Genomic DNA, 24,323 nt, shown 5'->3' on the forward strand with positions numbered 1-24,323 from the left:
GGAGTTGCTTTTCTCGAGGAGTATCTTTGTGGCATTCTGTGTATTTCCTGAATTTGAGTGTTGGCCTGCCTTGCTAGGTTGGGGAAGTTCTCCTGGATAATATCCTGAAGAGTGTTTTCCAACTTGGTTCCATTCTCCCCATCACTTTCAGGTACACCAGTCAGACAGAGATTTGGTCTTTTCACATAGTCCCATATTTCTTGGAGGCTTTGTTCATTTCTTTTTACTCTTTTTTCTCTAAACTTCTCTTCTCACTTCATTTCATTCATTTGATCTTCAATCACTGTTACCCTTTCTTCCACTTGATCAAATTGGCTACTGAAGCTTGTGCATGCATCACGTAGTTCTCGTGACATGCTTTTCAGCTCCATCAGGTCATTTAAGGTCTTCTCTATGCTGTTTATTCTACTTAGCCATTCATCTAATCTTTTTTCAAGGTTTTTAGCTTCTTTGCGATGGGTTCGAACATCCTCCTTTAGCTTGGAGAAGTTTGTTACTACTGATCATCTGAAGCCTTCTTCTCTCAACTTGTCAAAGTCATTCTCCATCCAGCTTTGTTCCATTGCTGGTGAGGAGCTGCATTCCTTTGGAGGAGAAGGGGTGCTCTGATTTTTAGAATTTTCAGCTTTTCTCCTCTGGTTTCTCCCCATCTTTGTGGTTTTATCTACCTTTGGTCTTTGACAATGGTGATGCACAGATGGGGTTTTGGTGTGGATGTCCTTTCTGTTTGTTAGTTTTCCTTCTAACAGTCAGGGCCTTCAGCTGCAGGTCTGTTGGAGTTTGCTGGAGGTCCACTCCAGACCCTGTTTGCCTGGGTATCACCAGTGGAGGCTGCAGAACAGCAAGTATTGAAGAACGGCAAATGTTGCTGCCTGATCCTTCCTCCGGAAGCTTTGTCCTAGAGGGGCACCCGGCTGTTTGAGGTGTCAGTCGGCCCCTACTGGGAGGTGCCTCCCAGTTAGGCTACTCGGGGGTCAGGGACCCACTTGAAGAGGCAATCTGTCCATTCTCAGATCTCAAACTCCGTGCTGGGAGAACCACTACTCTCCTCAAAGCTGTCAGACAGGAATGTTTTATTTTTTTAAAATTTTATTAACTTTCATGGTATTTCATTAAGTTCAGGGGCACCATTGAACTTAAAATATTTTTTAACTTCTTTATTTTATTTTATTTAGTTTGGGGGTAAGCCTGAACTTAAATTTAAAGTTAAAAAAAAAAAAAAGGAAAATAGAGGCCAGGTGTGGTGGCTCACACCTGTAATTCCAGCACTCTGGGAGGCCAAGGTGGGTGGATCACCTGAGGTCAGGAGTTCAAGACCAGCCTGGCTAACATGGTGAAATCCCATCTCTATTAAAAATACAAAAATTAGCTGGGCATGATGGCAGGTGCCTGTGATCCCAGCTATTTCAGAAGCTGAGGTGGAAGAATTGCTTGAACCCGGAAGGTGGAGGCTACAGTGTTTGCACCATTGCACTGCAGCCTGGGCAACAGAGCAAGTCTCCATCTCAAAAAAAAGAAAAAAAGAAAATAGAATTTTTGGGTTTCATACTGCAAAAATTATAAATGTGTGTGGGGTCTCATTTAGAAACAGTGAATTTAAACATACAGTACTAAAGTTATCAATCATCATTTCAGTGTACAACAAAGATAAAATATTGATTTGAAATAGATTGTAATGGGCATAAACTTTTTTATTTGCAAAAGTATGACTGTTCAAGGGACCAAAATATACAAATATATACATGCTTGATGGAAGCAAAATTACTTGTCGGCCTTGGAATTTGTGGATTTGATCAGCATTTAATTCTATTTAAGGGACCTTCATGTCTTGCCCTGAATATTATTTCCACCCTTGTCTTCTCCACATACCTATTCACTCATTCAGTTGAATTAAATAACTCTGTAATGTCATTATATGATCATACCCTAACAATTTTGACTTGGGTTCTGTTGGGTCTCTCACCTTTTTAATTCTTTCATTTCCACAAGTCCTGATTTTATGTACTCCTTAACGTCCAGCTCGTTTCAACCTACTGCCATCTTATTTGAGTTAGACATAGTAACTTCTTGCTTGAACTCACAGAGCATTTGTTTCGCTTTATTTTCCTTCCTTCCCACTTCCCATTTTTTAGATTGTTGTCTGTTTTGTTTTTTACATTACGACTTTTGTTCCACTCCTGGCAGAAGTTATCATCTTGGTTGCATTTTTATGTTGACAATGCTATCTGCCACTCCTGAAAGTCATCTTCTTGTGATTATGGAACTTTGCATCCACAAAACCAAAGGCAGCATCTGCATTTTGTACATAGCTGAACAATTTTTGGTGAATTCAATTGATTAACATTGGCATTCCTAATATAGGCATGATTGAGAAAATTTGCAAAAGTATTATTGTTCACTAATTACTACATACTTACTATGCTGTAGGCACTGCATTAAATATTTTACACATTGACAGTGTCAATTGCTACTTTTAATATCTAAAGAAAGAGAAGCCCTGAGAAAATCAATATAAATGGCAAAAATACAGCTTGACTTTAACATGATCTTCAAAATTCATATTACATGCCCTTCTATTCAGCTATATATACTACAGCTGAAATAGTGAATGAACAACCAAATGAATGAATTAATAAGTGAATGAATCAAAAGGAGACTCTTAAGTCCTAACTGTAATGTGCTTTCTAGTGTCACAAACAATATCAGATTAAGTTTGGAAAAATTTAAGTTTATTGCATACAAAAAGTAGAGAGCATCATTCAGGAGACTTCATACCAAGATGCTCTCCTCATAATGGTTACAGCACCACTGATAAAGCATAAAGGAAGAAATATATTTACTTACCGTGTGATTGGCTTTATACATTAACAATATTTTTAGGGCAAATAGAGATGTTTAAGCACTTTTTCTATAGCTGATTTATATAATTTCACTGAATCATGCTGGCAAGCATATAAAGCTTACATTTGTGTTTCCTTTAGACACAGCATTTTGGGAAAACTGGAATGACTTCAGTTTTGGTTACATGGATACAAGTAGTTGACCTTGAGATGTATCTAAACTGTGGCTTCCATTTTTTTTTCTTTAACACTAGAGTGACCCTAAGAGTGACTCGTGGATCTTTGCCCTGGCTGTGCTTCTAAGCAGCAGCTTTGTCTACAACAGCATGGGCACCATCAACCACCAGGCCCTGGAGCAGCTGCAGTATCCTTCCAGGAAGTGAAGAGCCAGGTTTTATGGAGTTTAGGGGAATGGAAACTGATACTGTGTCTTCTTTGTTGTGACTCAGTCGTCCTGGTTGAGTAAGAAGAGAAACAGTGCAAAAGGGAATGTGTATAAAACTTGTTTCTAAGTGAGATGTGGAAATGATGGTGTAGGGTGCTACTCCTTCCTTAGCTGAGATCCCAGCTATGTGACTGAGCTAACAGAGCTAATCAGGGCAAAATCGTGCCCCAGACCTGATGAAGTTGAGGACTCCAGCGAGTTTGTGAGTTTCTTTCCAGACTTTATTTGGACTGTTCGAGATTTTACCCTGGAGCTGAAGTTAGATGGACACCCCATCACAGAAGATGAGTACCTGGAGAATGCCTTGAAGCTGATTTCAGGTATCAGAGCATGGCCTAGATGGGAGAAGGTTCAGTAGCGCGTGGGATCAACTAGGACCTACCGTTCAACACCTGACACAAATTTTTATATTGGACTGGATTGAGGCCCTTGCTCATGGTGGTTGGTGATTGACAAGTAATTATGATTTTTGTGGTTATTTTTGCTTGAAATTTCCCAGAGGCTGAGGTTAAAATTCATTGAGGAAATTTAAATCTCAAAGTTCTATCAAATGATTTTAGACCAATAAGTACCATGAAAAATATATTGAGGATTACAATTAGTATTATCACATCCTAAGACTCATATATTTGTGTTACTTATTAACTTCAAGTGCTCCTCCTATTCTATTTGGAGAAAATTAACTAATAAGCGTGGAAGGTGGTAAACACAGAATCGCAAGAGGTCAAATGATCCAATTTTGGAAATATATTTCACTCAGTCTATTTTATTAGCCTGGATAGTTATAACCTTTAGAGAAAAAGGAGATTCATACAGTTAATGATTCAGGAAATTAAAAAAAAAAATACACAGACATATGCTTCCAGTAGGACTGTCAAATCCTTTATTTTACCGTTTTCGTAACATCACCTACTTCATTCTACAGTCTCATATAATATGTTGTCAATCTATTATACATTTGTTAAACAGATTATATTTAGTGGAGTGGATACCTGTTGGCACCTGCAATCAATATCCATCCTTGTTCATTTGTTCATCCTTTCAACAAATATTTGTTTTGAATAACTGATATATGTCACAGAATCCCTCTGCAAGACAATGTTAGACCTAATATAATCTGACCTGAGTATTTTCCTTCTCTTTCCAACATTTTTCCCAGCCGCATCTTGTCCTTGTTTCTAGCATTTAAATTTTAAGCCCAACATTTCATTTCTGACATGGGGACAGTAAGATTGAGAAAGTCCATGATGCTATGTAATATTAGCCAGAAACAGGAAGAAAAATATGACAGGACCTCATTTCAATATGGATTCTATTTCAAAACGTCAAATACATAGAAACAGAGAGTAGAACAGTGGTTACCAGGGAATGGTGAGGGAGGAAATGAGGACATGTGGGTGAAGGGTACAAACTTGAAGTTATATAGGGTGGGAAAGTCTAGGGCTCTAATATACTGCAGGAGAACTATCCTTAACAATATTGTATTTTACATTTAAAATTTACAGAGATTAGATTTTAGGTACTCTTACCACAAAAAAAGGGAAGAAAAGTATAGAAAGTATTGGATATATAATTTGCTTACTTAGTAGTAATTTCACTATGTACATGTATATCGAAACATCATGTTATAACACCTTAAATATATACAATTTTTAAAGAAAGTACTTCTTATCATATTTTAGTTAATCATAATTCAACAAACATTTAAAAAATCATCAGTCTACCAGACATCATACAGTGGCTGAGGAAACCAACCACAAATTCCTTCACTTGAGGTGGACGCATTCCCTTCATTTCCAGAAGTACCTTTTTGACTCTGCTTTGTGCAGAAATTGACTTTTCATACCTTAAGTAGATTAGCATAAGTTTGGTTGCATGAGAGGTTTGATTACATAGAGTAGATTCACAGACACAAGAGACTGTAGTGATTGATGGAAGGAACTTTGGAAATGAAAATCTTCAGGCTCGCTTAAAACCTGTTCTTCAGTAGTCACTTTTTCACTAATTCTGCAGGCAAGAATCCCCAAATCCAAAATTCTAACAAGCCCAGGGAGTGGATCAGGCATTTCTTTCCAAAACGGAAGTGCTTTGTCTTTGACCGGCCAATAAATGACAAAAAACTCTTACTCCATGTTGAAGAAGTACGACAAGACCAACTGGATAGTAATTTCCAGATGCAATCAGAAAATTTCTGTTCTTATATCTTCACCCATGCAAAGACCAAGACCCTGAGAGAGGGAATCCTTGTCACTGGAAACCGTGAGTCTATTTCCCTATATGGGTGTTTACTGAGGCCTACTGTATCTCAAAAACTAGTAAACTAAGCTTATAAGTATGAACAACTGGTAAGGAGATAACATCTGTGTTATGAGGTGTGGGATAAGTGAAGGATTTTTTCTCAGTGAGGGTATAAAAGCTGTATTGTGAATTTACACAAAACAGAAAGTAAGTAGCATGTCATGAGTTTCTGCAAGCCTATTGAGATTTTGAGATACAAAATTCAGCATAATCTTATAAACAAAGCTGGCTTCATGAACATGTTGCCCGTGCAGTCTTTTAGTGCTCTGTACAGAAAAGAGCTTCTCACAGGGTTTGATGTTCTGGCACTGTCTTAAGTGTTTTTATAAAAGCACCTGCATTTACATTCAGAATTATGATTCACAAATGATATAATTTACTTCGCTGAATAAACGCTTTTAAATTTTTACTTAAGCAGAAAAGTTTTTTTTTTTTCAAGAAACCCTTGCTACATATTGTTTGTGATTAGTAATTAACTTTGTAATGTGATGAGCTGGAGAACAAAATAGAAAGAATAAATAGGAACAACAGTCATGTTATCGTAAGAAAGTGACTCCATAAAAAGTAGTAGTAGTAGTAATAGTAGAATTGAAAGAAGGAGAAGGAGGGAAAATTCATGTTAAATGGAATTTTTTCTGATTTTTAGAATGCTGATACATACCACTTGTAAAACAATGAGTGAAAACTTTCTATCTATTCCCTAAATTTCCTAAATCATTCAGGGCTGGGGATGCTGGTGGAGACCTACCTGGATGCCATCAACAGTGGAGCGACTCCTTGTCTGGAGAATGCAATGGCAATTCTGGCCCAGTGTGAGAACTCAGCGGCCGTGCAGAGGGCAGCCAACCACTACAGCCAGCAGATGGCCCAGCAAGTGAGATTCCCCACAGACACACTCCAGGAGCTGCTGGACGTGCATGCAGTTTGTGAGAGGGAAGCCATTGCAGTCTTCATGGAGTACTCCTTCAAAGATAAAAGCCAGGAATTTCAGAAGAAGCTTGTGGTAATCTGTCTTTGTATTTTTTTTTTTCTTGATTCCTGCCTTTCTGGAATGATACTTATAGTCCACCTTTTTAATGCCATGGTTCATCTCCTTCTCGTGGTAAAGGGAGCTTGGATTATTTTATGTGACTGAATTTAATGGGCTACAGTTTTTTATTTTTCTAAAATATGGGAAATTTATTAATTTTCTATCATGCATAAGAAATTATGATTGTAGCACATTTAACAACACATTTATAGAACATACTAACTACATTTAATAACAATGTATTGCATTCTTGAAAATTACTAAGAGAATAGTATTTAGAATGACAAATATTTGAGTTAATATATGTTAATTAGCTTGATTTAGTAATTTCATAATCTACACAAGTTAAACAGAATTCTTGTACAGATTATGTTACATTTCAAAATAACCTGATGTAAGCATTATACATATAGAATTTTTTTTTATTTTAAAAAGGTAAAATAAAGAAGCACTTGCCTGACTCTGAGTGTGGAAAAAATGCCTAAGCTCACAGCTCCGTAAGTCAGAAGTTCTTTTTAGGGCATCTGTGTGCTCCACTCAGTGTATCACAAGCTGAAAACAAGGTGTTGATTGAGCTTACTTCTTACCTGTATGCTCAGGGGAACCTCTCTCCATCTTCAAGTCAGCAATAATGCATCAAATGTTTCTCTTGTTTCTAATTTCTCTGGCTTCCTCTTCTGCCTCAAGGTAAACAAAAAAGCTCTGCTTTCAAAGAGCTCATGTAATTTGGTAATTCTTAAATACTTTCTTGAGTGTACTCAGTACTACTTGAATACTCTCCATTTCTAAAGTCAACAGATATCATATAATGTTACCTAAACACTGGAGTACACTCCATCATATTAATAAGCCCAGGGACTATGGAGAGTGTGGAAACCTCGGAGGGGAAATCCTGGGGGATATCTTAAATCTGCCATTGGCAGTGTTATTGAATAGCCTTCTTTCAGTCTGTCTATTACCAGTCCACAAGTGACAGAAATCCCTTAGTACATATTGAGAAAACCCAGATGCAATCATAGCTTAGAAGTGTAAGCAAAAAATAATAATGTTCCCATATCTTCACATTTTAAGATCCTTTTTGGAAGAATTTCAAAAGAGTTCCAAGCTCTGTTCAGGGTACAATTAAGTCATTACTGGGATGTGATTATACCAGAAGGGTTGATTTTCTGTGTGCACATTTTATCCATAGCAATCCGTGTTCTCTAAGGACACTACTACTGCCACAACTGAATTGTCCCTTGCTTGTTGTTTATAGTTAGATCACTGTTAATCATACTTTTGCTGAAGGAAAGATAGAGTTCATGAACTTTCTACAGGTCATGCAGAGAATTGACCAGAACTGGAACTAAAACAAGTCTTCTGACTCTTAGTCTACACCATAGATCAGCCTGCTCTGAGGCCATGAGACTACTTCTTCCAAGAGGATCACAGTTGGACCTTCCCTTCTAACAGCTTCTTTCTACTGTTTTTCCCTACACTTTTCTGGCAGGACACCATGGAGAAAAAGAAGGAAGACTTTGTGCTGCAGAATGAAAAGGCATCTGCCAAATATTGTCAGGCTGAGCTTAAGCGGCTTTCAGAGCTCTTGACGGAAAGTATTTCAAGAGGAACTTTCTTTGTTCCGGGGGGGCACAATATCTACTTAGAAGCAAAAAAGAAGATTGAACAGGACTATACACTAGTGCCCAGAAAAGGAGTTAAGGTGAGGAATAAGGGGAGAAGGGGATGGATGACAGAGGATAGTCAGAGGGTCTTTGTTGCCTCTTCTGAAAATCTAAGAACACAGCACCATTTATCGACAAAAATTGAAGCATGGCAATACCTTGATATTTTAAATCTTAAAATCCACAATTATTTAGCTACTCTTACTAAAACAGAACTATTTTTTTCCCAAAGAGGATTTAGAATCAGAAATTTGGATGAAACAAACCATTTCTTTTATTTATCAAATAATGTCATAGTTTTTGTGCTAAGTACAGAAATACACTATGAAAGGAAAAACTTTGTTTTCAGAATCTTATGGTTTTACACAAGATGGACAAATTAATACTCAATTGGATATGGTGTGATTGTGGTTATCATATTGGTATACTTTGATAGTGGTGATGATGATGGTGATGATGAAATGAATGGTTCATAGACATTGAGCATTCATTTTGTGTATCAGATATTATTTTAGGTGATTTTGTTGGATTATCAATTTCATTCTCAGAATAATGTAAATTAGTTACTACTATCTTCCACATAGGCAATTGAGAAATGTTAATGCATGGAGAGGCTAATAAATTTCCTAAGATGACACAATCACCAAGTGGTGGAGCTGATGGGCTGATCTATGTACTTGAACGCCATTGGAAGCTCAGGATTTTCCTTTTTGAAGAAACTGTCCTGTGTTCTATGATGACTATACTAATTTACTTTCCTCCCAACGGTGTCTAAGGGTTCCCTTTTCTCCACATCCTTGCCAACGCTTGTTATCTTTTGACTTTTTGATAATCATCATTCTGTGTGAGGTGATATCTCATTATGGTTTTTCATTTGCATTTCTCTGAAGATTAGTGATGCAGAACATGCTTTCACATACTTGATGGCCATTTAAATGTCTTCTTTTGAGGGATGTCTGTTCAGGTCTTTTGCTCATTTTTTTAAAATCAGTTTTGTTGTATTTTGTTTTGTTGTGTTGCTATTGATTTATATGAGCTCATTATATATTTTGGATATTAAGCACTTATCAGATATATGGTTTGCAAATACGTTCTATTCTGTATGTTGCCTTTTCTTTTTTCCTTTTTTTTTTATTGAGTGGTAACTTAGTTTGATGTAGTCCCACTAGTTTCTTTTAGCACTTGTTTCCTGTGCTCTTGGTGTGAAATTCAAAAATATCATTGCCAAGACCAGTGTCAAGGAGTATTTCCTGGGTTTTCTCTTAGGAGTTTTACAGTCTCTGGTCTTATGTTTAAATCTTTAACCAATTTTTAGTTGACATTTGTGTGTAGTACAAGGGTCCAGTTTTCCCACCACCATTCCACCATTTATTAAAGATACTATCTTTTTCTCATGGTGTACTCTTGACACATTTTTTTAAAAAGTCTTTGACTGTAAATGTGTGGGTTTGTTTCCTGGCTCTCCATTCTGTTCCACGGAGTTAGATGTCTCTTTTTATGCCAGCATTACGCTACTTGATACCTTTGTAGTAGATTTTGAAGTCAGATAGTATGATGCCTTTGGCTCTGTTTTTCTTGTTTTGGCTATTTGGGGTCTTTTATGGTTCCATATGAATTTTATAATTGGTTTTCTTACTGCTGTGAAAAAACACCATTGGAATTTTGATAGAAATTGTGTAAACCTGTAGATTTTTTTTAGATAGTATGAACATTTTAACAATATTAATTTTTCCAGTCAATGTACATGGAATATCTCTCCATTTATTTTATGTCTTCTTCAGTTAATTTCATCAGCATTTTATGATTGACAGTGTACAAATCTTTTACCTCTTTGGTTACATTTATTTCTAAGCATTTTATAATTTTGATGCTATTATAAATGTGATTTTCTTATTTTTTCATATAGTTTGTTCTTAGTGCATAGAAATGTAGCTGAATTTGTATGCTAATTTTGTATCCTCCAACTTTACTGAATTTATTAGTTTAGCAGCTATTGGTGGACTTCTGGTTGTATTTCCAAAGGAACTAAAGTCACTATCTCAAAGAGATATTTTCACTCCCATGTTCATTGCAGCATAATTCGCAATAGCCAAGACATGAAAACAACCTGTGTCCATCCACAAATGAGCAAGTGAAGAAAATGTGATATATATGCATATCTATATGTAAATATAGATATATAAAATAAAGTATTATTCAATCCTAAAAAGAAAGAAATCCTACCACTGGCAACAACATGAATGAACCTGGAGGACATTATGCTTAGTGAAATCAGCCATTCTTAGAAAGACAAATACTGCATGACACACCTTTATGTGAAATTATTTAAAAAGAGTGAAAGTCAGCTAGGCACAGTGGCTCACACCTCTAATCCCAGCACTTTGGGAGGCTGAGGCAGGTGGATCACAAGGTCAGGAGATCAAGTCCATCCTGGCCAACATGGTGAAACCCTGTCTCTACTAAAAATACAAAAATTAGCCTGGCATGGTGGTGCATGCCTGTAGTCCCAGCTACTCTGAAGGCTGAGGCAGGAGAATCACTTGAACCTGGGAGGCGGAGGTTGCAGTGAACCGAGATCGCACCACTGCACTCCAGCTTGGTTACAGAGCGAGACTCCATCTCAAAAAAAAAAAAAAAAAAAAAAAAAGAGTGAAAGTCACATTAACAGAGAGTAGAATGGGTGGTTACCAGACAGAGAGGGGTGGGAGGAAAGGGGAGATAGTGGTCAGTAGGTACAAACATTCAGTTATAAGATGAGTAAGTTCTGGATGCCTAGTGTATAGCATGGTGACTATAGTTAAAACAATGTACTGTATACTAGAAATTTGCTAAGAGAGTAGGTCCCTTGTGTTCCCACCACACACACACAAAAAAAGATAACTGCATGAGGTGCAGATATATTAGCTTGATTATAATAATCATTTCACAATGTATACATATATCAAAATATCATGCTGTTCCTCTTAAACATAATTTTTACTTATCAATCAACTTCAAAAAACTTGTAAAACAAAATTAGAAATTAGCCTATATTATTAAAAAGGGAAAAATAGCACATACTGGTGAGGTTGTAGAGAAAAGGGAACGCTTATACACTGCTAGTGGGATTGCAAATTGTAAATTCCTCTGTGGGAAGCAGTTTGGAGATTTCTTAAAGAACTAAAAATAGAATTATTACTATTATTCAACCCAGCAATCCCATTACTAGGTATACACCCAAAGGAAAATAAAACATTCTACCAAAAAGACACCCGCACTCATATGTTTATCACAGCACTATTCACAATAGCAAAGACACAGAATCAACCTATGCGCCCATCAGTAGTGGACTGGATTTTTACAATGTGGTGCATATATACCTTGAGACACTATGCAGCCATAAAAAGAATGAAATCATGTTGTTTGCAGAAAAATGGATGCATCTGGAGGCCATTATCCTAAGTGAATTAATGCAGAAACAGAAAACCAAATACTGCATGTTCTCACTTGTAAGTGGGAGCTAAACAATAAATACACATGTACATAAAGACGGGAACAATATACACTGGGGAATACAAGAGGGAGGAGGCAGGGAGGGAAGTAGGGTTGAAAAACGACCTTTGGGGTTCTACATTCACTATCTGGGTGACTGTTTTGACTGAAGCCCAAACCTCAGTATCACGCAATATAGTCATGTAACAAACCTGCATGCGAACCCCATTGATCAAGTTGGGCTATTTGTCCCCACTCAAACCTCATATTGAATTGTAATCCCCAGTGCTGGAGGTGGGGCCTCGTGGGAGGTATTTGGATCATGGGGGAAGATCCTTTATGGCTTGCTGCTGTCTGTGTGATAGTGAGTTCTCTGGAGGTCTGGTCATTTAAAAGTATGTGGCACCTCCCCCCACCACTCTCTCTCGCTCTCTCTTGCTCCTGCTTTTGTCATGTGACATGCAAGCTCCTGCTTCACATTCCACCAGGAGTAAAAGCTTCCTGAAGCCTTACCAGAAGCCATGTTTCCTGTAAAGCTTGCAGAACTATAAGCCCATTAAACCTCTTTGCTTTATAAATTACCCCGAACTTAAAAGTTAAATTAAAAAAAATTAAATGTAGATCCTAACTCTATACCTAAATCATTATTGCTCACTCACCCTAAAACAGTACTGTCCAAAAAACTATTTTAAATTCAGATCAGATAAAAATAAATAGCTACTTGTAATCCTCCTTGGAAAGATATATATATATCAAATCTGAGTATGATTTTTTACTTCGTAAGTCCCTACCAGTTAAACAGAAAAAAGTGCTTAATTCTGAACTGCAAGGTCCTTTGCATTCTCAGAACAAAGCCTAGTACAGGTCAGGTAATTTCACTTATCTGAGTTTCAATTTCCTCACAAAATGAAAAGAAGGTGACTGTTTAATATTTAAGAACTCAAAATTCCAAGTGTTGACAAGAATATGAAGCAACTGGAATTCTCACACATTGCTAATGAGGTATAAATCAGAACATCAATTTGGAAAACTGTTTGGTTTTAATTGCTAAAATTGAAAAACAAATACCAAATGACCCAGCAAATCCATTCCTAGATATATACATTCACTTAAAAGACTGGGACAGAAATGGTCACAACAGTATCATTCACAATAGCACCAAACTGAAATTTTACCCTAATGTCCATCAACAATAGAACAAGTAAACTAGTGTATTCACATAATGGCGTACTATATCACAATGAAAATGAATAAGCTACAATCACACAATAAGAAAAAAAATTACCCAGTCTCAGGCATTTGTAGCAATGCAAGAATGGCCTAACACACCCATGTATCTAAATTTTTTTTTGAAAGAAGGGAACAAGGAAAATAACCGTCAAAAATGCCTAGGTCCTTCCTTCTGTGATGTGCCCCACACACCCAAATTTCAGTCACTAATCACTTATTGGCCGAGGTATTTATGCCTCTTTTTCCTTCCCATGTGTGACTGTTAAGTCTATGCAGTGTTGTATTTTCCTTGATTGGTAATTTCCCATTTTGGACAGCCATGTTACTCCCTTAAAGTTTCAAATTCTTAAAGTTTCTCAGGCCAGGTACAGTGGCTCACACTTATAATCCCAACGCTTTGGAAGGCCAAGGTAGGAGGATTGCTTAAGACCAGGAGATTGAAACCATCCTGAGCAACATGACAAGACTTCCATCTCTACAAAAATAAAAAATAAAATTAGCCAGCTGCGGTGGCACACATCTGTAGTCCCGGCTATGCAGGAGGCTGAGGCAGCAGCATTCAGCCCGGGAGTTCAAGGTTGAAGTGATAATACCATTGAACTTGTGCTTGGGTGACAGAGTGAGACTGTCTCAAAAGAGAAAAAAAAGTTTCTCAACTTGTTTAATTTTCCATTGTATTCACCACTACTCCTGTAAATAGACTAAACAGTTACCTGTTCGGTCTTTTTAAGGTTTTAACTTTTTAAATTAAATTTGAATACATTGTTTACTTTTAATGAACTATTATCAACATTCTTAACAGTGATAGTAAGTAAATAAATAAATAAATAAATAAATAAATAATTAGCCTAGAAAAGCTTCCAGTGAGGTAAGAGCTATTAGGTAAAGTATCAATAGATGGTATCCTAATTTGAAAAGGGTAGACAGGCTTTCAGGCAGAAGAAAAAAGAAAGCAAATAATGCAAACTATGGAGGATGTATGTTTGTAGAACTGCATAGAAATCTGGTTGTCTGCACCGGGGGTGGGTGGCGAGCAGCATCCCTGGGAGAAGAGGCTGGATAGGCAGGAGGGAGGCTGCTACACAGGGTTTTCATGTCTCAGCAAAGAGCTTGGACTTTTTGTTGTGGCTGTGGAAGGAAAGAAACCACTGTGGAATCTTAAGAATAATCTGAAGTTTACAAGGTTAGATTTGTGGCTTTGTTGAACAATAATTTCCTCATCACAAGACAAGATTTCTGCTGCCTGACAGGTCTTTGCTCCTTCTTGGTTCTTCAGGCAGACGAGGTCCTCCAGAGCTTCCTGCAGTCACAGGTGGTTATAGAGGAATCCATCCTGCAGTCAGACAAAGCCCTCACTGCTGGAGAGAAGGCCATAGCAGGTACAGGGGCAGGGCTCAGCTCTCAGGCAAATGGGTAGGTTCTTGCAACACTCTCTTGATGTTCAGAAAAAAGGATTTTCCTTATATCAGGAGCTTTCTTCTCATAGGGAACAAATGCTCTGCTAAAACTGAAAATAACAAGGGGAGTTGGGACTGAACATCCAGCCACTTAGTTTCTTCCCACAACATTCTTAAACATGCTCTTTCTGACATGGCTAGTGACAGAATTCAGAGATTCTCAATTCCCTACCTTGGTGCTTTTTTCAAAGTCATTTTGGCCTCTGAACCCAGGAGAGTAGAACTCAGACAAGACTGTTACTTTCTTTTTTTTTTTTTTTTCCAACTTTTATTTTAGGTCCAGAGGGTACATAAATAGGTTTGTTACATGGGTAAATTGTGTCATGGGAATTTGTTGTACAGATTATTTCATCACCCAGGTAATGAGCATAGTACCCAATAGGTAGTTTTTCAATCTTTACCCTCTTCCCATCCTCCACCCTCAAGTAGGTCCTGGTGTCTATTGGTCCCTTTGTGTCCATGTGTACTCAATATTTAGTTCCCACTCATAAGTAAGAACATGTGATATTTGGTTTTCTAGTCCTGCATTAATTCCCTTAGAGTATTGACCTCCAGCTGCATCCACAGTGCTGCAAAGAACATTATTTCATTCACTTTGTGGCTGTGTAGTATTCTAAGGCATATATGTACAACGTTTTCATTATCCAGTCCACCACTGATGAACATTTAGGTTGATTCCATGTCTTTGGTATTGCAAATAGTGCACCGATGAAAATGCACATGCATGTGTCTTTATGGTAGAATGATTTATTTTCCTTTGGGTATATACGCAGTAATGGGATTGGTGGGTCAAATGATAGTTCTGTTTTAAGTTCTTTGAGAACTCTCCAAACTGCTTTCCACAGTGGCTGAACTAATTTACAATCCCACCAGCAGTGTTTAAGAATTCCCTTTTCTTGGCAACCTTGCCAGCATCTGTTATTTTTTGACTTTTTAGTAACAGCCATTCTGACTGGTATGAGATGATATCTCATGTGCTTTCTACTTGCATTTTTCTTTTTTTTCAGTTCTTTTATTTTATTATTATTATACTTTAAGTTTTAGGGTACATGTGCACAATATGCAGGTTTGTTACATATGTATACATGTGCCATGTTGGTGTTCTGCACCCATTAACTCGTCATTTAGCATTAGGTATATCTCCTAATGCTATCCCTCCCCCCTCCCCCCACCACAAAACAGTCTCCGGAGGGTGATGTTCCCGTTCCTGTGTCCATGTGTTCTTATTGTTCAATTCCCACCTATGAGTGAGAACATGCGGTGTTTGGTTTTTGTCCTTGCGATAGTTTGCTGAGAATGATGGCTTCCAGTTTCATCCATGTCCCTACAAAGGACATGAACTCTTCATTTTTTATGGCTGCATAGTATTCCATGGTGTATATGTGCCACATTTTCTTAATCCAGTCTATCGTTGTTGGACATTTGGGTTGGTTCCAAGTCTTTGCTATTGTGAATAGTACCGCAATAAACACACGTGTCCATGTGTCTTTATAGCAGCATAATTTATAATCCTTTGGGTATATACCCAGTAATGGGATGGCTGGGTCAAATGGTATTTCTAGTTCTAGATCCCTGAGGAATCACCACACTGACTTCCACAATGGTTGAACTAGTTTACAGTCCCACCAACAGTGTAAAAGTGTTCCTATTTCTCCACATCCTCTCCAGCATCTGTTGTTTCCTGACTTTTTAATGATCACCATTCTAACTGGTGTGAGATGGTATCTCATTGTGGTTTTGATTTGCATTTCTCTGATGGCCAGTGATGATGACCATTTTTTCACGTGTTGTTTGGCTGCATAAATGTCTTCTTTTGAGAAGTGTCTGTTCATATCCTTCGTCCACTTTTTGATGGGGTGGGGTTTTTTTTCTTGTAAATTTGTTTGAGTTCACTGTAGATTCTGGATATTAGCCCTTTGTCAGATGAGTAGGTTGCAAAAATTTTCTCCCATTTTGTAGGTTGCCTGTTCACTCTGATGGTAGTTTCTTTTGCTGTGCAGAAGCTCTTTCGTTTAATTAAATCCCATTTGTCAATTTTGGCTTTTGTTGCCATTGCTTTTGGTGTTTTAGACATGCAGTCCTTGCCCATGCCTATGTCCTGAATGATATTGCCTAGGTTTTCTTCTAGGGTTTTTATGGTTTTAGGTCTAACGTGTAAGTCTTTAATCCATCTTGAATTAATTTTTGTATAAGGTGTAAGGAAGGGATCCAGTTTCAGCTTTCTACATATGGCCAGCCAGTTCTCCCAGCACCATTTATGAAATAGGGAATCCTTTCCCCATTGCTTGTTTTTGTCAGGTTTGTCAAAGATCAGATGGTTGTAGATATGTGGCATTATTTCTGAGGGCTCTGTTCTGTTCCATTGATCTATATCTCTGTTTTGGTGTTGAGCATTTTTTCATATGCTTGCTGGCCATGTGTATGTCTTCTTGGATAAATGTCTGTCAATGTCCGTTGCCCATTTTTTAATGGGGTTGTTTGCTTTGTTCTTAATTTCTTTAACTTCCTTATAGATTCTGGATATTAGACTTTTGTCAGATGCATAGTTTGCAGATATTTTCTCCCATTCTGTAGGTTGTCTGTTTACTCTGTTTATAGTTTCCTTTGTTGTGCATGAACTCTTTAGTTGAATTAGGTCCCTCTTGTTAACTTTTTGTTCAGTCGCAGTGGCTTTTGAAGTTTTCATCATGAAATCTTTGCCAGTGCCTATGTCCAGAATGGTATTTCCTAGGTTTTCTTTTGGTGGTTTTATAGTTTTAAAGTTTACTCATCTTGAGTTGATTTTTGTATATAGTGAGAAGAAGGGGTCCAGTTTCAATCTTCTGCGTATGGCTAGCCAGTTAACCCAGCACCATTTATTGAATAATGCATTCTTTCTCCATTGCTTTTTTTGTTAGCTTTACCAAAGATCAGATAGTTGTAGGTGTGTGGTATTATTTCTGCTTTCTTTAAACTTTTCCATTTGTTTATGTGTCTGTTTTGTTTTTTGACGAGCACCATGCTATTTTGGTTATTGTAGTCTTGTAATATAGTTTAAAGTCAGGTCATGTGATGTCTCTGGCTTTGTTCTTTTTGCTTAGGAGTGCCTTGGCTACTCAGGGTTTTTTTGTCGTTGTTGTTCCATGTGGATGTTAGAATAGTTTTTACTAATTCTATTTTTAAAAAGTCATCAATAGTTTGATAGGAATAGCATTGAATATGTAAAATCAATTTGGGCAGTATGGCTATTTTAACAACATTGATTCTTCCTATCCATATGCATGAAATAATTTTCCATTTGTTTGTGCAGTCTCAGATTTCTTTCAGCAGTGTTTTATAATTCTCATTGTAGAGATGTTTCACCTCCCTGATTGGCTGTAAACCTAGGTATTTTATTCTTGGTTAATTCACAATGGCTATTGTGAATAGGATTGTGTTCTTGGTTTGACTTTCAGCTTGGACATTATTGGTGTGTAGAAATGCTACTTATTTTTGTACATTTACTTTTTTATCCTGAAACTTTGCTGATGTTTATCACATGGATGAGACTTTGGGCAGAAATTATGGAGTTTTCTAACTACAGAATTCTATTGTCTATGAAGAGAGATAGTTTGACTTCCTCTCTTCCTATTGGATAACTTTTTTTCCCCCTTTGCCTGATTTCTCTGGCTAGGACTTCCAGTACTATGTTGAATAAGAGTTGTTGAGAGTGGGCATCCTTGTCTGTTTTTGGTTCTCAAGTGAAATGTTTCCAGCTTTTTCACATTCAGTATGATGTTGGCTGTGGGTTTTTCATAGATGGCTCTTATTATTTTGAGGTATGTTCCTTTGAGGCCCAGTTTGTTGAGATATTTTAACATGAAATATTGAATTTTATCAAAAGCCTTTTCTGTGCCCATTGAGAAGATCATGTGGTTTTTGTTCTGAGTCCCGTTTGTGTGAGGAATCAATTTATTATTAGCATATGCTGAATCAACCTTGCATTCCAGGAATAAAGCCTAATTGACAGTGGTGGGTTCGCTTTTTAATGTGCTGCTGGATTTGGTTTGCTAGTATTTTGTTGAAGATTTTTTCATCCATGTTCATCAGGAATATTGTCCTGCATTTTTCTTTTTTTGTTGTGTCTCTGCCAGGTTTTTAAAATGAGAATGATGCTGGCCTCATAGAATGTATTAGGAAAGATTCCCTCCTCCCCATTTTTTTTGGAATAGTTTAGTAGAATTGGTACCAGCTCTTCTTTCTATGTATGGCGGAATTGACTATGAATCTGTCTGGTCTAGGGCTTTTTCTGCTTGGTAGGCTTTTTAATGCTGACTCAATTTTGGAACTTGTTATTAGTCTGTTCCAGGTTTCAATTTCTTCCTGGTTCACTTTTGGTAGGTTGTATGTTCCCAGGAATTTATCCATTTCTTCTAGGTTTCTTAGTTAGTGTGCATAGTGGTGTTCATAATAGTCTCTGAGGATTTTTTGTATTTCTGTGGAGTTGATAGCAATGTCCCTTTTGTCATTTTTTTATTGTGTTTATTTGGATCTTCTCTTTTTTTGTTCTTTTTTAGTCTAACTAGAAGTGTATCCATCTTATTTATTCTTCCAGAGAACCACTAGTTTCATTGATCTTTTGTATGGTTTTCCTTGTCTCCACTTGGTTCACTTCAAGTCTGATTTTGGTTATTTCTTGTCTCAGCTAGCTTTGTGCTTGGTTCACTTTTGTTTTTCTAGTTCCTCAAGGTGTAATGTTAGATTGTTAATTTGAGATATTTCTAACTTTCTACTGTAGTCGTTTAGTGCTATTAACATTCCTCTTAACACTGCTCTAGTTGTGTCTCAAAGATTCTGGTAGGTTGTATCTTTGTTTTTCATTAATTTCAAATAATTTATTTCTGCCTTAAATTCACTGTTTACCCCAAATCATTCAGAAGCAGATTAATTTTCATGTAATTGTATAGCTTTGAGAGATATTCTTTGTATTGATTTCTATTTTTACAGCATTGTGGTCTGACAGCATTGGTATGATTTGGGTTTTTTTTTTAATTTGTTGAGAATTGCTTTATGGCAGAGCAAGGAGTCAATTTTAGAGTATGTGCCATGTGCAGATGAGATGAATGTATATTCTGTTATTGTTGGGTGGAGTGTTCTGTAGATGTCTGTTAGGTCCATTTGGTCAAGTGTCAAGTTAGGTCCTGAATATCTTTGTTAGTTTTTTGCCTCAATGATCTGTCTAATATTGTCAGTGGAGTGTTGAAGACTGCAACTATTATTGTGTGGTTATCTAAGTCTCTTCATAGGTCTCTTTGAACTTGTTTTATGAATCTAGGGTTCTCCAGTATTGGGTGCATACATATTTAGTATAATTAAGTCTTCTCATTGAATTGAAACTTTTATCATTATGTAATGCCCATCTTTATCCTTTTTGATCATTATTGGTTTGGAGTCTGTTTTGTCTGAAATAAGCATAGCAACCCCTGCTCTTTTTGTTTTCCACTTGCTTGATAGATTTTTCTTCATCCCTTTACTTTGAGCCTATTGGTGTAATTGCATATGAGATTGGTCTCTTGAACACAGAAGACAGTTGGGTCTTATTTCTTTATGCAACTTGCCACTCTGTGCCTTTTAATTGGGGTGGTTAGCCCTTTTACAGTCAAAGTTAATACTGATATGTGTGGATTTGATCCACACTTGACTGTGTTATTGCTCTGTAGTGTCAATGACCCATGTACTGAAGTGTGCTTTTGTAGTGGCTGATAATGGTCTTTCATTTTCATGTTTAATGCTCTTTTCAGCAGCTTGAGTAAGGCAGGTCTGGTGGTAACAAATTCCCTTAGCATTTGCTTGTCTAAAAAGGATTTTTTTTTTCTTATGAACCTTAGTTTGGCTGGATATGAAATTCTTCCCTGGAATTTCTTTTCTTTACAAATGCTGAATATAGGTCCCCAGTCTCTTCTGGCTTGTGGGGTTTCTTCTGAAAGTTCCACTGTTAGCTTGATGGGATTCCCTTTGTAGAAGACCTGCCCCTTTTCTCAAGCTGCCTTTAATATTTTTTCTTTTGCACTGACCTTGGAAAATCTGATGACCATTTCATGTGTTGGGGATGGTCATCTTGTATAGGATCTCACAGGGCTTCTCTGATTTCCCGAATTTGAATGTCAACCTCTCTAGTGAGGTTGGGGAAATTTTCATGGGCATTATCCTCAAATATGTTTTCCAAATTGCTTGCTATCTCTCCCTCTCTTTCACGGGTGCCAATGAGTCATAGGTTTGGTCTCTTTATGTAATCTCATATTTCTCTGAGATTTTGTTGATTCTTTTTTATTCTTTTTTCTTTATTTTTGTTTGACTAAGTTGATTTGAAAAATGGGTTTTTGAGCTCTGAGATTATTTCCTCATCTTGGTCTATTCTACATTTAATACTCTGATTGTATTATGAAATTCTTGTAGCATGTTTTTCAGCTCTATCAAATCAGTTTGGCTCTTTTTTAAAATGGCTATTTCATCTTTTAGTTCTTGAGTCATTTTACTGAATTCCTTCAGTTCCTTGGACTGTATCTCAACTGTCTCCTAAATATCGATAATCTTCAATGCCATCCAGATTCCGAATTCCATATCTACTATTTCAGCCATTTCAGTTTGATTAAGAACTATTGCTGAGGAGCTAGTGGACTCATTTGGAGGTAAGAGACACTCTGGTTTTTTGAGTTGCCAGAGTTCTGTCCCTGTTTCTTTCTCATCTGTGTGAGCTGATATTCCTTTAGTCTTTGAAGTGTCTGTTTCTTTCATGGGGTTTTTGGCTTTTATTTTGTTTTATTCTTTTGAAGATTCAACAGGTATAAGTTGGGTTCATTTGACCGGGGTTTTTTTTTTCTGGATGATTTCAAGGGTCCAAGGCTCAGATCAGCACTCCTGAGCTGGGGGCTTGAACCTTAGTAGGTTGGGACCAGGCCCATGGCTTTGTTCTCTGGCCCCTCTAGGTTAAGCACCTGCTGTGCTGCAGAGGCCAACTTGCTACTGGTTAACTGGCAACAACACACCAATGAGGAGTGCTGGCAAAAGTACTTTCTCAGAGCAGTAGCAGTGGGGTCCAAGGTCATTGGTGAGCAGCAGCAGCAGGGCAGTAATGCTGCAGGTTCTGTGCATGTGCATTGGTGGTGGCAGGTTGACAGGGTCTGCACAGGTATGTGTACCAGCAAAGCGGTGGTGAGAGGCTGCAAGCGAGTGTGTGCCAGCAAAACAGTGGGGAGAGGGTGCACTGACTGCACACTGGTGTGAGCCCATCTGCTGAAGCTCTATGATGGTTAGGTAGGGTATGTCAGCAAAGAAGATATGGTGATGGCTGCTGGGAAGTGCTTCAGTTAGGCATCTGACATTGCACTTTAAGTGGATGCAGCCAGGCAGGGACCATGAGAGAGGCTAGCAGACTGGGAGGTGCTCAGACCATACTGGATCCGTCCCACAGGCAAGATAGCCCAGTTCTATCCAGGACCAATGGTCGACAAAAGCCAAGGCCATGTATTTGGGCATGGCAAGCCTTGGGGGATGGGAGTTCCTGGTTGTGCTCCACTGCAGCCATTCCTGTGCCAAATATCTAGGCTCCACACTGGCCAGAGTCCTGTCCCTACCAAGTCTCCAAGCAGCTCTCTTTGCCAGCTCAAACATCTATGGGAGTTGTGGGGTCTCCTAAAGCTAGGATTTCAGAGGTCCATGGCGAGAGTGGGCCACTTCACACCAATTTACCTCACCCCTTCCCCAGGAGCTGCTCAGGATTAGGAATGAGTCTTGGTGCTTGGCAACCTGTGCAAGGTTCCCAGCTTCCTCTCCCTTCAGCCTTGGGTCTGCATCCTTCCTTCATCAACTCTCAATGCCTTCCTTCTGAAGTCCTGCTTGGAGTTTATCAGTCTTCTTTATGATCTGGTCTCTCAGTGGGAGAAGCTCTTCCTGACTCCATCTACTTAGCCATGATGGTTCTTCTCCCACCTGACTGTTATTTTCTTCCCTCCGTAAAACCTCGGTGGAACAGCTAAGCAGGCTAAGAAGGAGGCAGCTGAAAAGGAACAGGAGCTGCTAAGACAAAAACAGAAGGAACAGCAGCAAATGATGGAGGCTCAAGAGAGAAGCTTCCAGGAAAACATAGCTCAACTCAAGAAGAAGATGGAGAGGGAAAGGGAAAACTATATGAGAGAACTGAGAAAGATGCTGAGTCACAAGATGAAGGTGAGTCTGGATGAAGCTTGGCAGTGCTTGAGGCACAATGCCAGTTCCTCATTTAGGGAAGAGCCAAAATTTTAAGCTCAGTCAAGATTCCAGAAGGAAACACAAAAGATATATTTCACTTAAATTTCAAATACATATGAATTCTACTGAAGCCTGTAAGTTTACAAGACTCCAGCACTTTCTGTCATGTTAGACTTTGGAGAGTACACATGACATCCCCCAGGGTGCTGGGCTGCTGTTTGTGGTGATTATAGGATGGTCTCACTGTGCCCCAATTAATTAGGACCTTAGTCCACCAGCCCTTAGGATTCTTGGCACAACCATCAAAAGGACCCAAAATACATCCATCTGGATGAAAGTATCAGATTTGGCTTGATATGAAATGATACTGAATGATCTCAAATTGCTCCATTTCTTTCTGTATCTGCCTGACTCATCCTATACAACTAGAGTAAAACTTATTCCTTGTCCCAAACTGGAGCTTGACAACCAGTGTTTTATACAGGGTCAGCAGTCTCCATTATTTGCTAGATGAGCATGGCCTTGCTATATCAGTGGAAAGGGGAATCAATTAGAATTAAATCTGCATTCCCTCTCAAAGGGCATTCATTGTGCTGGAACAAAATTCCTCTCCACCTCCAGTGAGATGGTGCTGAGGAAATGTCACAAAGGTGTAAATCATGGATACTCCCCTTATTTAGGTTCAGTCATCTGGAAATGTCAGATAAACTCATCAAAGATTTTCTAAGATGTTAGAGAAATGGACACGTGTTTAACTAATGAAATTGTTAAATACAAAACTCGGACTCTTGAAAATTGGGGATTTTCAAAAGTAGGCTCTTTTACTTTTATAGGTCCTAGAAGAACCGCTTACTGAAGGATTTAAAGAGATATTTGAGTCGTTAAATGAAGAGATTAATCGACTGAAAGAACAGATTGAAGCAGCTGAAAATGAAGAGCCCTCAGTGTTTTCACAGATTCTTGATGTGGCTGGCAGTATATTTATTGCAGCACTACCTGGGGCTGCTAAGCTAGCTGATTTAGGAATGAAAATTCTTAGCTCATTTATGTAATAGGCTGAGAAATCCTGGTAAGAAAATTCTAAGCTGAGGTTTCTTTTGTTAAAATGGTATAACACTGTTGCTCATTTTAAAAGTATATGTGTTATTGCAGTTTCATTTAAGAAAAGTTTAAAATTAAAAAGCAAATTTCAAAGAATATTATGGCCTGAAGTTCATAAAAACAAACTTAATTTTGACTAAAGTAATAATTAATAGAAATGGGGAACAAGTTAGAAGATAAAATTATTCCTAGAAAAGATTTAAGTAAAGCAAAAGGACAAATGGTAAGATAAAGAAATTATTTTCAATTAATGTTATAGTCACAGAGATAATTTAAGTTATAATTAGCTCTTGCAAATCAGTGAGAAGAGAGTAACACCACATATTTTAAACGGACAAAAATATGATAATAAAAATGTTTAATTTTACTGACAATAAAAGTTGTGCAAAGAAAAACTATGAGGTTCTTGCTTCAATTTATCATGGGCTTGAAAGAACAGTTTGACAAGGCACTGAGCTGGCAAGGGTTTGAGGATATTGTCAGTGTCTCATATTTGCTAGTGAGAGTGTGAACTGTTGGAATCATATATGAAATATTTAAGTGCACATACCTTTGATCTAGCATTTCCACATTTAGAAGTCT

General features: G+C 37.7%; 1 protein-coding gene and 1 long non-coding RNA gene across 2 annotated transcripts in view; one reads left to right on the top strand and one right to left on the bottom strand.

Annotated features, from left to right (window-relative positions):
• The window catches only part of GBP7 (guanylate binding protein 7), a 44,303-nt gene extending 20,167 nt beyond the window's left edge, over positions 1-24,136 (top strand). The window contains exons 4-11 of the mRNA XM_019027091.4: positions 3,095-3,204; positions 3,409-3,605; positions 5,299-5,544; positions 6,306-6,586; positions 8,103-8,315; positions 14,255-14,357; positions 22,426-22,619; positions 23,474-24,136. Of these exons, the coding sequence (XP_018882636.3) occupies positions 3,095-3,204; positions 3,409-3,605; positions 5,299-5,544; positions 6,306-6,586; positions 8,103-8,315; positions 14,255-14,357; positions 22,426-22,619; positions 23,474-23,692 (1,563 nt within the window). The 3' untranslated portion in view covers positions 23,693-24,136. The remainder of the gene's footprint in view (positions 1-3,094; positions 3,205-3,408; positions 3,606-5,298; positions 5,545-6,305; positions 6,587-8,102; positions 8,316-14,254; positions 14,358-22,425; positions 22,620-23,473) is intronic.
• Positions 1-24,323, bottom strand: part of LOC129524788 (uncharacterized) — a 51,787-nt gene that overhangs the window by 23,929 nt on the left and 3,535 nt on the right. The window contains exons 2-3 of the long non-coding RNA XR_008668713.2: positions 7,201-7,290; positions 6,332-6,546 (exon numbers count right to left, since the gene is read on the bottom strand). This is a non-coding gene — a long non-coding RNA (uncharacterized lncRNA). The remainder of the gene's footprint in view (positions 1-6,331; positions 6,547-7,200; positions 7,291-24,323) is intronic.

This window comes from Gorilla gorilla, chromosome 1 (genome assembly GCF_029281585.2).
Source record: "Gorilla gorilla gorilla isolate KB3781 chromosome 1, NHGRI_mGorGor1-v2.1_pri, whole genome shotgun sequence".
NCBI classification, from domain to species: domain Eukaryota; kingdom Metazoa; phylum Chordata; class Mammalia; order Primates; family Hominidae; genus Gorilla; species Gorilla gorilla.